We start from the raw sequence: 14,911 nt of genomic DNA on the forward strand, positions 1-14,911 counted from the left end.
AAAATTCCTAAAAACCTCAATAATAAATAAATGGCCAATTTCAAATATAATTGATGAAGTTTGATAATAACCTGATAAAGAAAACATCTTTGATTTGATAAATTTGATTTGATTCCGCGTTCACATGGGATCAGTTGCCAGTTTCCTCTAGGGAATTGCGTCAATGAAAGAAGAAAAGAAGAAGATATATATAACGGTTACGAATGACTGCATGAAACTGCTTCTGATTTTGTCGTTTTGGAAACCCATTTTCTTTCAGGGACTCACTCACTCACTTCACTCCCTCTCCCAAAACACTATATATTACTCCATCAAAAACTCATTCACTCACTGTTTCAATAAATTCTTTCATCATCATCCACCATTTTCCTCTCTCTCTCTCTCTCTCTCTTTTTCTCGCTTTGTTATACTTCCTGTTCTTCTTCTTCTGCATATATATACATATCGGTGTGTGTTTTTTCTCTCGCATGTTTTCTCTTCTCCGCATTTCTGGGATCTAGAAGCTTCCGCGTCATCACCGTGCTCTCTTCAATGCCGCTGCGCAGACGATAAGTACTCCCGGAGTTTTTTCCGCCTCCTCAACGCTGCGTTTTACTACTGACGATGCTTTTTTTGCCTTTGCGCACACTTGCTATGTCAATGTCGACTTCGCGTATCTTCCTCCTCGCTCTCCTTTTCTCTTTCTCAGGTATCATCATCATATATTCGCTTCTCTTAATTTCTTCCTTCGTTTTCGCACTGTTCATCTTAATTAGTAATTCGCATGCTGATGCTATTTTCTCTCACAAATTATTATAGCATCAATTTGACGAGAGCCTACATTGTTGTCTGCCACGTATTCTGTTTAGAGTTTAATGCTTCTTAATTAATTGCTTAGTTTAATTTGGAGAAAGTTTGGTTTTCAATGAATGGTGCGTGGTCTTTGTATGGTTACGCGAGAAAGTGTACAACAGTGGAAGGAAATAATCTATGAAGATTGTGGAATTAGTTGGTAGAGACCGTAGAATGAATGTTTATACCATACTCATCAAATAAATATGGTGTAAACAGATTGCAGAAAAAAAAAATAGGTAAATTGTAATTTCAAGTCAATAAGTTCAACTGTTCAAGGTGCATTTCGACTAGGGCGCAGGCCATTGGATTCTAGTTGTGTGGGTAGATGTTGACAGCATATCAATTATAGAAAGTTATGATTATTGATTATGCTTGGAGTTCATGTGTTTAATAATTAGTGTTGTTTTCTTCCAATTTTGGTCTAATTTTTTTCTGCTTGATTGTTTATTTGTTTAAATTACATATAAAAAACAGTTGTTTTAATGTTTCTTACTTTGTAGTTCTTGTTAGACTAAATGTGTGGCTATATCATTTTTGAAATACACATTGTTTTATACACTTAAATATGTCCTATACCAGAATAGTCTATTTTGGAAAACTTAATATGTTCTAACTTTTAAATATTGATCATATAAATTTATTTTTAAAGCTGCTTCATTTCTAGTGGCCAAGTAATATATCAAAATATTTGTTAACATCAAACTTTGCTACTAAGTTTCTATTTATTACATCTAAATATATCACAGACTTATATAGTCCTAGTTAGAGAGTCAAGAGAAGGAATAAATGGTAAGTTAGATGTGGAGACAAGCTTGGGAAGCAGATGGCTTAAGTAGCAGTAGGATGGATTATATGGAATGTAATTTTAGCAAGTGCATCAATCATAGCTTAGAGGTGAAAAATAGAAACCACACCTTACCACAGGTCACATGGTTTAAGTATTTTGGGTCAATCATACAAAACACGATGAAGAAATACAAGGGGATGTAAACCATGGGATTCAAGCAGAGTGGAGGAAATAGAGGGGTGTCTTGAATGTTATTTGTGAGTAAGTGTTTGATCTGTGCGGATGTGTTACAATCTGTAGTAAAGTAGAACATGAGATAGTGTCAGCTACAGTTTTTAAAGAAGCCTAACACACATTGTATTTTGGGTCATTTCTCTTTGTCAATATATACTTGCCTCCTTCTCCAATGATATGCATGTACTGACCTTTGTTTGGCAAAGAAATATTAGTTGAACATGGTATGATGACAGAATAGACCATGTATTGTGGAACATCTGCCCTGCAGTGTTTTATGCAAAACTAATGACTTAGCATTTGAATCCTTGAAAATCTGAGTGGGAAAGGATATGTATTGTTTTATTTCTTAGTATTGAATAACAATAGTCCTCGCAAATGTAGAGTCCACTATCAGTTAATCTTTTGACAATAGTTTCATGATGTTTTAAATGCTTCATTTTTTGGAGTATTTAATGATTGAAGACCTCGCTGTAAACAGATATTTTTCTCAGTGCCATAAAACAGGATAATTAAATTTATTGCATTTGCCTATGAACAGACTTTCTCATATTCTTGTTGTATTCTTATTCTTTCTTAAGTTTCTTAAAATTGGTTGGCAATTAAGTCTCATGATTTCTTCATCAATTTTCTTTGAGAATGCCAGCTTAACCTTCCAGTTATTTATCCAATTTCCTTGCATTGGTACGTTTTGTGATCATTTACCATCTTGCTGGGTTGTACCAGACATTTTATAATAGTTTACATTTCCACTAGAATATTGGAAAGGGTTTTGGAGGATGTGCTATATAATGTAATAGGCTCTTGATCATCAAACAATATTGGAAGCTGGAGTAAATTAAATAAGATTGTAGTATAGTACCCTTCCGTTATTTGATAGTTTTTAATAGCAGTGAAAGCCTTTTCCTTCTTAGGTGGAGTTGGCTACATGAAAAGGATTATGACTGATTCATTTATTTTTAAATAATTTTAGTAATTCACTTTGAGGTCTTCTCTGCATATTAGAACTATGCCATTATGTATGAGTATGACAGGAGGTTCTTTTCCTGCAGTGAACTCGGTTTCTACGAATGTGCCATTTGCTTCAGCTGAACGAGCTAAAATGTGGTTAGTTAAACCTTCGTCTGGGCCATCTTTTGCTCCTGTGCAATCTCCATCTTATCAAGGTATATTATCAAAATTTTCAATAACTTGTTATACTTCATGTTTGCTCTGAGACTAAGAATTAATGTTCTCTAATTTAGTTCCTATTGCGACTCCAAGACCACAACTTCCTCATTATCACCATCGTCACCACTGTGGGAAACCTTATGCTGCCGCTCCATCCCTTTCTAAAGACCAAGGTAACTCCTGGAAGTTATACACTCTTCTGCTACTACTTTTACCAGGAGCAGGACTATTTATAAAATCTCAATGGCTTTTTTGGTCATACAATATTGTAGTTACAATCCTTTTTTTACCAAGGGAATCAATAATTGATTCTTTGAAACTAAATATGCCAAACTTTATCATTTATTTATCTTCTTAGTTGATTCTTTTAATTTATGGTACTATGTTAAATGTGGTAAGATAGCATAAATAAGCATAATGTCAAAAATTGGATTATTTGGAAGAATCTTTTGTATATAATTAGTTTGATGCTTCAGATTAAAAAAGTCTCTTTTGAAAATTAATATATTAATATATTTACTATATTTAATGTGGTGTGAAAATTATTTGGACCATATTTGTTTCTCGACGTTATTTCAAGATGCCTTTGAGCTCTTATTTCTTAAATACTTCTCTTCATCCTTAAGATATGATAGGGCCTAATGGGTTTAGTTAAAATTTAATACACTGGACTACTGGAGTGGGACTAAATAAATATTCATCATAATAGAAAATTCGAAGTTTCAGTTGGCATGAGTTCAATTCTTCTCCTGATCAAATTACACGGAATTCTGTGAAATAGCATTTCCCCCTCCTTGTTATCTAATACAAATATACTATAATACCATACTCTCATTGAGTAAAAAATTTCTGGCAGCTTGTAGCCAAATCTGTACAGATCCATTAACTGCAACTCCTTTTGGTTCACCTTGTGGTTGTGTATTTCCCATGAAAGTCAGACTAGTACTGGATGCGGCTCCTTTGGCTGTTTTTCCAGTAATTGATGAGTTAGAGATTGAACTCAGTTCTGGAACATATTTGAAGCAGAGCCAGGTGAGGATAATGGGTGTCACTGCTGACAGTCAAAATCAGGGAAAAACCACAATTGATATTTACTTGGTTCCACTTGGGGAAAAATTTGACAATACCACTGCAGTTCTGTTGTCTAAACGGTTTTGGCACAACGAAGTTCCTCTTAATAGGAGCCTTTTTGGTGATTATGCCATCTTGTGTATTACTTATCCAGGTAGTTGTTTCATTTCTCCTAATGACATTTTAGTTTATTCTTGTCATATGTTACTGCTTGAGACTAAAGCAGTTGGTATCAGGTATACCATCGCCTCGGCCACCTGAAACCTTAACTGGGAGAGGTCACATGCCCAGGGAGAGTATTAATGTTCTTCCAATTACTGCAGACATGAACAGCGAGAATGAGAAAATTAATCTTAGAACAATAATCGTCATTGCTCTATCTTCTGTTGTACTCTTGTTGGTTTTGGTTGGAGCATTTTACATCATTTTGAAATGGAGGAAAATTAGGAGACCATCAAGTGCTGTTGGCCCTGCATTCACATCATGTCTAAACAAGAGATCTGGTATAGCTTTGAACTTTACTGTGTGTGTGTGTGTTTTTTTTTTCAAAATAATTTTCAGATGCTTATATAGAATTGGTAGAATTTGTCATTTGATTGCTAAGCATTTTATTGTAAATTGTACTCAACTAAATTGTGGCCTAAAATATTATTTCTTTGGTTGAGTACAGTTCCCTTTGCAATTTCATCTATGCTTTCCTTATCATGTGCCAAAGATTATATTGTTTAGTCATATCTGTTTCTTGGAAAAGCAAATATATATTTTTGTTTTACACTATACAAATTTGCAGTATGTTGATCTCTAGGTCTTGAAGATTGCCTCCTCATTAAATTGTTTTGTGTCACAGTTAAATTAGGTTTCTGTGATTTACATGAGTGCTTTTTGTGCTTGACTTTTATATGATAATTGTAAAACAGATTTTTTTCCCATCAATATATACTAGCAAGGGGATACACCTATTGTCCAGAGGTTAGTTGAGTTACCTTTCTTACATGGGAAAAAAATGCTTTCAAGGCAATCCTTTGGTGGGCCTTTGCCTGCTCCTCTGGGATACTATGCCTGTCATTGATACTTTGACTTGTAGTCTAGGACCAGGAGTAACATATCCTTATATCATATTTTCAACTAAAAAGACACTAGTATTGCTATATATAGGATCAATAAGATTAGTGAAATGTCCTTCACATTTGGTGGTTATTGAAATATACCTGAAATCAAATAGAGTAGTGAAATCCACTTTATGTTCTCTTGGACTCTTGGTTATTTACTTCCTGTAAACTGTATCATAATGGAAGTGAAATATAAATAAATGTATTCTTATTATGCAGGCATGGAATTTATGTTGTCAAGAAGAATTATGAGCTCAAGATCTATGTCTCTTGCGTCCGCTCTCGCTCATTCTATTCTCTCGGTTAAAACATTTTCCTTTTCTGAGCTTGAGAAAGCAACAACTAAGTTCAGTTCTCAGAGAGTATTAGGAGAAGGAGGATTTGGACGTGTTTATTGTGGGACATTGGATGATGGAAATGAAGTTGCAGTTAAGCTGCTAACAAGGGATGGTCAGAATGGAGACCGTGAATTTGTTGCAGAAGTTGAGATGCTAAGCCGCTTGCATCATCGTAATCTTGTGAAACTCATTGGTATATGCATAGAAGGGCCAAGGCGTTGCTTGGTTTATGAGCTTTTTCGCAATGGTAGTGTTGAGTCTCATTTGCATGGTAATTGGTTACATATTTTCTTTGGTACGGTTTTGGGTGTGTGCCACTTGTTCAATTTATAATGCCTTGCCATGTGTTAAATTGAATTCTTGTTAATGATCCTGCAGGTGATGACAAGAAAAGGAGCCCTCTAAATTGGGAAGCACGGACAAAAATTGCCCTTGGATCTGCAAGAGGATTGGCTTATCTACACGAAGATTCTACTCCTCCTGTAATTCACCGAGATTTTAAAGCTAGCAATGTGTTGTTAGAAGATGACTTTACCCCCAAGGTTTCTGATTTTGGATTAGCAAGAGAAGCGACCGAAGGAAATAGTCATATTTCTACAAGGGTCATGGGTACTTTTGGGTAAGTTTTAAGACTTCGTCTGCAACATTTTGATTTAGTAATTTTTTTAGAGTTCCACTACACGCTGGGTTTGAATCTGACAGATACATGTGAGGGTGGGTCCTGTGCGTAACTAACGGTGTCCTCTCACATGCTGTGTGGCTTTTCCATTTCTTTAACATTAGATTTTGTCATCAATCATCACCATAAAATTCTTCAATATCTGAAGTTATTTTTTTTTTTCTTGGACATTGTTCAACTCTGGTATATTTTACATCAATTAACTAATGAGATAATCTGATAGCTAAACACAAATTCTGAGCACAGTGCTTATTAACCCATCCCGAGAATTATTCAGATTGTCTTTTCTTTCCTGCTGAAGTCCATGGGCACCAACCTATTGCATAATTTGTGTAATGCCCGTGGCTTATAAATCATGTGTGATTAAAATCATTTTTTGATGCCATTGTAAATTCCTAGCCTTCAACTTATGCCATTTCTACCTATTCAATTTTGCAGGTATGTTGCCCCAGAATATGCAATGACAGGCCATTTACTCGTTAAAAGTGATGTTTATAGTTTTGGTGTTGTGCTGCTTGAGCTTCTGACAGGCAGAAAACCAGTGGACATGTCTCAACCTCAGGGGCAGGAGAATCTTGTAACGTGGGCTCGCCCACTATTGAGAAGTAGAGAAGGTTTAGAACAGCTGGTGGATCCATCTTTGGCTGGAAGCTATGACTTTGATGACATGGCAAAGATGGCTGGTATTGCTTTCATGTGCGTACACCCGGAGGTCAATCAGAGACCTTTTATGGGTGAAGTTGTGCAGGCTCTTAAGTTGATCCACAACGACACCAATGAGAGTAACAAGGAGTCTTCTGCTTGGGCCTCGGATTTTGGAGGTGAACTTGTCTTTTCTGATAGCAGTTGGTTGGATGCTGAAGAGTTAGCCCCAAGATTAGCTTATGGACAAGCATCAACCTTAATCACAATGGATTTCAATTCTGATCATCTTGAAATGATGGAAAACAGACCGTTTTCAGCTTCAAGCTTGAATGGAGATGAGATTTCTTTGCCGATCAGGCACCGGGTTAGATCAGGCCCCTTGAGAATAGCCAAGAGTAAGCTACCATTTACTAAGCTTACTCGAAGTCAGAGTGAACGTGTGGTACATCCTTCCAAGCGTGTTTGGAATGATGATGGTTACTGGGTTTAAGGTTTGATGATTCTTGTCAATGGTTACTGAGTTTTAAAGGTTTGACAATTATTGCGTTTTTAAAATGTGCAGTTTCAAAATGGCCCGAAGGGCTTATTTAGAGTTGCTGACTTGTATAGGATATGTTCCTCAAATTTCTACATTTTTCGTGTTCGGATTGGGGAAAGACGAATTTGACATACAAGGTGGAAATTTGAAGTGTAGTGTAGGTTAGTGTTCAAACCGGAGTTACGTCCGGAGAAAACTTCAATTTCAAATGGTTAAACTTATTTCTGAAAAAAAAAAGTTTGAATTATTTACAATTAAAACTTCAATTTCAAATGGTTAAACTTATTTCTGAAAAAAAAAAAGTTTGAATTATTTACAATTAAAACTTCAATCAATCTTGTTATACTGCAAAGACCAACAAAAAAATATGACTAAATAGTCACTTTTGTTTCTCAATATGTAATTTGCTGACAAATGCGTCCCTGAAAGATGAAAATACAAAATTTAGTCTCTGATAGTATAAAAAGTGTATAAATATCTTATGTCGTTAACTTTCATTTGTTAGCGTTAATAAATCTACGTAGCACGAAGGAACAAATTTGTCATTGAAATGATTACCAACGTGAATTGTCAGCATAAGGACATATTTGTCATAATATTTTTTTTTACTTTTCGTCTTCTCACTCTGTGACAAATGCGTCCTCGAAAATGAAAATGTAAAATTTAGTCCCCGAAAGTATAAGAAGTGTGATAAATATATCTGAACATTAATAATGAATTATATAGAAGAGAAGTTATGGAAAAAGGAATAAAAAATAGTAAAATATAGCATAAGATTTGAATTCTTATACTTTGATTATCTATCTATTTATCCATCTATCAAATTGTTAATTAGTTTTTTAATTAATCCATATAACTACTTATTTTCCAAAATAAAATAAAATTCTTTATTTCTTGAATTTTTTTGTTTCTTCAATTAATTATTAATCTTTATTATGTACTCTATCATAGTATGTCAAATGAAATGCAAGATCGTTATAACTCCTAAATCAGCCAGAGATACAACTCTATGTTCCAAAGACAAAAAAATAAACCTTGTATTAATTTTTTGTTTTAAAGTTAACTTTTGTATTAGTTTGAGCATTATTGTATTTTTTTTTTTTAAATTATTTGGATTCTTTATTTGTCTTTTCATTTAATTCATATTATGTATAATAAGTGTTCTCTTGAATGGAAACACATAAGGTTTATTCAAGGGATTCTTTCATATTTGAGGTATATATATATATATATATATATATATATATATTAAGGAAAAAGATTTATAATTTCACTTTAGTTTTATCTAGTTTAAATTTTGTGAGATTTTTTTAAAAAAATAGTTGATTAAATTCTCTTTTTAAAACAAATAAATTTGGACCTGTGGCCGATTGTGTTTTTCTACTCAAAACTCTAGACATCTAAATATGAGGGTACTTAAGTTGAAATTGTGATATGGAATACTTTTAAAGATTAAAAGTGAGAAATTTATTAGAAATTTAATAAAATTATAAAATATAAAATAAAGTTTTTTTTAATAGTAAAGATTAAGGTTTGATAATGAAATCAAAATAATAAAAATATATATTAAAAAGAAATTTAAAAAATATATTGCATAAGTATTAAACGAATAGGAACAGTAAATTATAAACACATAATAATACTAATAAGTCGCAATCTGTTATTAATGTCTAAATATATTTATCGCACTTTTTATATTTTCAGGTATTAAATTTTATATTTTCATCTTGATTCAAAGACAAAAGTGACTATTTACTTTAAAAATATATATATTCATGTTCCTCGTAACATTATAAGAACACATTTTTTTCAAAACAAATCAATGATCCGGAAGTCTTGAACATCTTATATTATTTAGAAATTCAGTGGATAACCAATCTAGTTGAATACCTATCTCATCGTTAGTTTTCAATATTGAATCAGAATTGAAATCCACTTCCTCTTCAGTTAGAAACAACGACATCACTAATTCATCAATCAAGTTTACTATTTCCATTATATAAACCGATATTGTTCCATCCTTAAAGTAGTCCGATATCAACTTTGCCATCGTTATTACTTTCTAATTTTCTATCACCCACAACAGAATCCAATCAACAAATCTTTCACTTCCTAATCTCATGTTTAAAAAATGCTTTTATTCTCTTTTATAATGGAAAATTTTTATTTCTAAGTCTTCGACTTAATGTTAAAATTGTTTAATTTCTACATCAATATTTATCTTAATTCAAAAAAAAATGATAAAACAATACTCATACATAAAAAGTAATGTTTGCAGCTTATTATAAATTAAAATATATTATTTTTTACAATAGTTTTCGCATAACGTAAGAGAAAAAAATGATAACATAAATAAATAAATAGGAAAAAAGAAGAAGTGAATAACTGAATTATAATAATTGTGAGTTTAAAACCTTTTATTTTCTGAGTTTGTGAGTTTAAAACCTCCTATTAAAAAAACTAGCAATTTAATCACTAACATTTATCAATAAAAAAAACTAAATTACAATATAATTTTCAAAATTCTTTCAAGAAATTATTACAATAATCAAAGTAAATAAAACAAAACACAATATATTAATTTTACAAGAATTAATAACACCCAATTTTTTTTATTAATCTTGTACCAAACATAAAAATATCTCATTGTTAAGAATAATTTTAGGAAAAAATAGAAAAGAAATAATTTTTTGTCAAATAATAAATTTATATACCAACATGTCATTTCATATCATGGAGCATATTGAAGACTAACTTAGTACTAACATGATTATTTATCATAAAATTTATCCAATAGAATAAGATTTTATTTTTATCATTTTTCCTTTCAATCAAGTTAGAGAAAAACGTTTTATTTGTTTATTTAGGCTAAATTACTAATTTGGACTCTCTATTTATTTAATTAGTTCAATTTAGTCCCTCTATTATTACATAGTTCAATTTTATCTTACAAAAATTAATTTGGTCCCTTAATTTAAAAAATATTTTATTTTTCAGTTTTAGTGCATTAAATATAATTTCTAATTAACAACTTAATATTAAATTTTGAAAATATAAAAAAATCATTGAATTAATAAGTTTTCATTCTCTAAAGAAATTACTCCATACATCCTAAAATAATTATAGTATCACATTGAGTTTTTAATGTAACATTAATTAATTGGTGTTTTCCACTAACATTTCTTATAAATGTTACTTTAGTTTTTATATCCAAGCTAAAATTTAATTTTTATCTCTTTATTTTCTTAAATCTATAATTTTAGTTCCCGTATTTTTTAATTGAGACATTTTATTCTTTATTTTTAAAAAGTTTGCGATTTTAGTTATCTATTCTTTAATTGAGACATTTTTCCTCTCTTATTTCTAAATAATTTACAATTTTAATCCCTGTGAATGATTTTAAATATTCATCTATATACTCAATTAACTGTCATGTGTCTATTAATAATCAACATGAAAATTATTTTCTTATTTATTTAATTACAAACAAGCTTAATTCATTAAAAAAAATAATCAAGTATGAAATTGAAAAAGGAGACTACAATAACAAATTTTCTAAAAAGTGGAAGGTAAAATGTCTTAATCAAAAAAATAAGAGAATTAAAACTGTGAATTTTTTAAAAGTGGGAGACAAAAATGTCTCAATTAAAAAATAAAGAGACTAAAATTACAGATTTAAAAAAATAGGAGGACAAAAATTATATTTTAACCTTAAATCTAATATTAATATTACTCTCTTTTATCTATTTATAAGATTAATTTTATAAAATTATTATTTTATTTTATTATTAACTTTTCTTGATCTGTGTGAAATAAACTAGAATGACACTTATTTTAAAAGAGAAAAAGTATTTTTTATACAGGAAAAAATCAAAACATGAAAACATACTAAATTTTTTTACCATCTACCAACTAAGTAAAGATATGTTGGTTTAAATGAAAAATTAATTTTTATCATTAAATATTACAACAAAAAATTGGCTTTTAATAATGTTTGACTTTTCAAAAATCATTTATTATTCTTATCTTTACATTGATTGCTGTCTTAAAAAAACTTTATATTGATTACTATGATCATTAAATTATTGTTTAAAACAAATTTAATTACACGGAAGAAAAGTCAAGTATAGGATTAGTGATTAACATTAGTCAATTGTAATTAATATACTTTGAAGTAAATGTTACATTTCAAAAGTCTATATTTTTGTCACTTTCTTGGTTCCACGGTAGCTATCGTGTAAAAAAAATTTAAAATAATTATTATTTTAGATTTTAAAAATAATATTAATTATTTTTTCACTTATATCCCTTGTAATATTAATGATAGTCTTTTTAATTTATTTATTGATTTTCTTGGTTCGTGTAAAATAACCTTATGGGATGGGAATGAGATAGAGGGAGTAATAAAAAATAACCTTATTAATGAGTGTCTTAAATATAATAATAAAATTATTAATAATTGTATTAATGAGTGTATTTATTTTCACATATATTAATGAATGTATTAAAATTATGATTAAGACATTCTAAAAAACGCTAGTTACCCATTGGCCCTAACTTATTTCTCTACAAAGAGTTAAACCATGGTCTAACCCCTTCTAAATCATTTTCCAAAACCAAGGTCTCACCCTTTTTCTTTCCTTTATATGACTTTGAAAATCAAAACTTTTTATACTGAGGAGTTGCAAATTTCATTGAGTTTGGAGCCTTTTCACCAAAATTGAAATTTCAATCCCTTTTTTTTTCTTGAAGTTTACTTGCAAAAACACTTTCCCTAGTAAGAAAACTTACTTTTTGCTCTTTTTCTTTTCATTTGTTGTCAATTTAGTGTTAATATGAATTTGTTGCTATGTTGTGTTGATGACTAATCACATTTTTTATGGTTGTTATGTAATGCGTGATGTTTTGTTCATGATAAAATGAAATATGGATGTTAAGTATGTTCGCTATATGGTGTTTTTTCTTTGAAGATGAGTTATTTTTTTTCTTTAATATCAGAAGTTACACATAACATTTTTAATGTCATTTTTTTCAAATGAAACTAAACCTAAATGGATACAAAATGGTCCAAAAAAAATTGAAATGAAAAGGTTAAGCTATTTCAAAGTTGACCTTCTTGCAATGAAAACATGGACAATTGAAAACTGAAAACCTTTAGCTTTCATTTTATATATCATTTGTTATTTCATGACTTCATTTCAAAGATGTCCATACACCAATTTGTTCTATTTTTTAGTTTTCAAACTATTTTGGGCAAAAAAAAAATAAAAAACGTACAAAATGTATTAGGTTATGCTCTTTGTCAATTTAGGAAATAGACTTAAAGATCTACAATGTGATATAAATTTTTACTCTTAGGAATTTTATAATTACTAATTAATTAATATGAGCTACATATTATATTATAATATTTTTTACATTAGTTATTTAGATTTAGATGATCTCAATATAAGTGATCTAATTCAGTGAGTTCATTAGACTTTAACAGAAAATTGATATCAGCTTAATGAAAAGAAATCAATTTGATTTATTTGGGGATAATGAGAACTCTAATAAGTTAAAACCTTATGCACGATTATGATTTCCAAAACACCAAATCAAAAAACAATTTTTCCTCTTCCCATATGAAGAGAAAATGAAGGTCCCGTAATGAATAAGATAATTTGGTTGAGGAAGGTCATAAAACCAATTATTTGTAATCATTCTTATTCCATTGCATTTGTTTGATCAAACTCTAAGGATTCAGATATTCCTTAAATCACATGGATCCAATTTTTATATCATTTGATTAAACGCAACGAAACAAGAACGATTACAAACAATTAGTTTTATGAGCTTTCTCAACCAAATCACCTTATTCCTTATCGGACTTTCATTTTTAATTCAAATGGAGATAAAAGAAATTGTTTCTTGATTTGATGTCTCGAGGACCATAACCATGTCTTAAGTTTTAACCTATTATGGATCTCATTATTTCCTAATGAATCAAACCGATTTTCATTTATTAAGCTCATATCAATTTTCTATTGGCAGTCCAATGAGCTCACTAAATTAGATTCACTTATATTGAGTTCATCTAAATATAAATAACTAATGTAAATGTTATAATATAGTATATTGTTCATGTTAATTAATTAGGAATTATAAAATTCTCAATAATTTTCCCACTTAAACTTCATATTAACCTTAGACATTTATACCACTAAATTCTTTATTTATATCATTATATTCATATATTATACCTTAATGGCCATTTTTTTTAAGAATTAGCATGGTCCAATATTTGGTTTGAATTTAATGTTTTTTGTTGTTGTTGTAACATGAAAATACATTAACTATCTATACTCTATAGTTTCTGATCGGACAATGCTATTGTGGTTTTGAAAAGTTTTTTTTAAAAAAAAATTACGTTGAATACCTGTAGGAACTTATAGTCTTACATATAATTTCTCTTTGTGATTTATGAATTAATGGATTATATTACCATGTCATTATGTATGTGGCATTATATCATATCACATGTATATGTTAATTATTTATTTTATTGTGAAGAGATTTGATGGAGACGGAAATCTCATTAATTTTTATTTTCGTAGGAATTAAAGACAAATATGAGGGGATTTATAACAACTCACACACTTTGCTCAACCAACAGAGACTCCCTCCATATCTCATTATCTTTTGTTGGAAAATAAAGTCTATGTTTTGAATCCTTTATTTACTAATAGTATGTATTGATTTACAATTACGATTTGGTTTGTTTCTTTGATGAATCAGCGATAGCTAATGATTGTCTTGCAGTTTATGTAAATTTGTGATAGCATTATTTGCGAATGTGGTATTTACTTATTGTAATTAATGTTTTTATATTTATTGTTATCACGATTACTATCATGTTTTCATTCATGGCTTGCATTTTATAGAAATCATTTAGTTGATGAACTTAACTACGACTTTTAGACTAAAAACAAGACAACAAAGAAATCTAGGAAGGCACTAGGTATTCTCACTAAGTGTTAGTAAAATTTAAACATTTTCATAAGCACACACAAAATTGATATAATACCTTTCCTTGGTAATATCATAGTAAGATAGTTAACCTAGAAAACTAATCACCAAACCTTTAAAACTTTATTAAGCATTTTATAAAGGATTAATATATGAAAACTTAATTAGATTGAAAATGGAACTCTAAATTCTCCTTCCATAAAACTTAAGATTTTTCTTATTCATTGGTTGAATGGATGATGAGAAAACTCAAACGTGTGATACGAAGATTACTGGCATAGGACCTTCACAAGATGTTGTTGACATTATGTGTTGGGAGTATATAAGATTTACTATATAATCATGCATAGATTCATGGGTTCGTAGCGGGTGAGTGCATTTGTGAGTAGGCATGGAAGTTTGGAATTGTTTGATAGTTCTCTCAACCAAGTTATAAAATAAAAAATGGGTAGGATTCTTGGGCCTTGAGGATAAGTAAATGAGCAATCCCTATATGAG

At 30.0% G+C, this 14,911-nt stretch overlaps 1 protein-coding gene across 1 annotated transcript; it reads left to right on the top strand.

Moving 5' to 3' along the window:
- Window positions 1–273: 273 nt before the first annotated feature.
- LOC114370494 (receptor-like serine/threonine-protein kinase ALE2) lies at window positions 274–7,422 on the top strand. The gene is made up of 8 exons (XM_028327857.1): window positions 274–688; window positions 2,908–3,021; window positions 3,100–3,198; window positions 3,882–4,250; window positions 4,333–4,599; window positions 5,425–5,814; window positions 5,922–6,162; window positions 6,661–7,422. Exons 1-8 carry the CDS (start codon window positions 604–606, stop codon window positions 7,355–7,357), a joined length of 2,262 nt encoding a protein of 753 aa, XP_028183658.1. The 5' UTR covers window positions 274–603; the 3' UTR covers window positions 7,358–7,422.
- Window positions 7,423–14,911: the final 7,489 nt, after the last annotated feature.

The sequence above is a fragment of the Glycine soja genome, chromosome 10, assembly GCF_004193775.1.
Source record: "Glycine soja cultivar W05 chromosome 10, ASM419377v2, whole genome shotgun sequence".
Taxonomy (NCBI): domain Eukaryota; kingdom Viridiplantae; phylum Streptophyta; class Magnoliopsida; order Fabales; family Fabaceae; genus Glycine; species Glycine soja.

What these genes read in the sequence shown, in the direction of transcription:
- LOC114370494 (XM_028327857.1), top strand. Translation starts at nt 604, where the DNA reads ATGCTTTTTTTGCCTTTGCGCACACTTGCTATGTCAATGTCGACTTCG. An exon ending in TCTCCTTTTCTCTTTCTCAG is followed by an intron (nt 689 to 2,907) that starts GTATCATCATCA and finishes CTTTTCCTGCAG; the next exon opens with TGAACTCGGTTTCTACGAAT. An exon ending in ATCCCTTTCTAAAGACCAAG is followed by an intron (nt 3,199 to 3,881) that starts GTAACTCCTGGA and finishes AATTTCTGGCAG; the next exon opens with CTTGTAGCCAAATCTGTACA.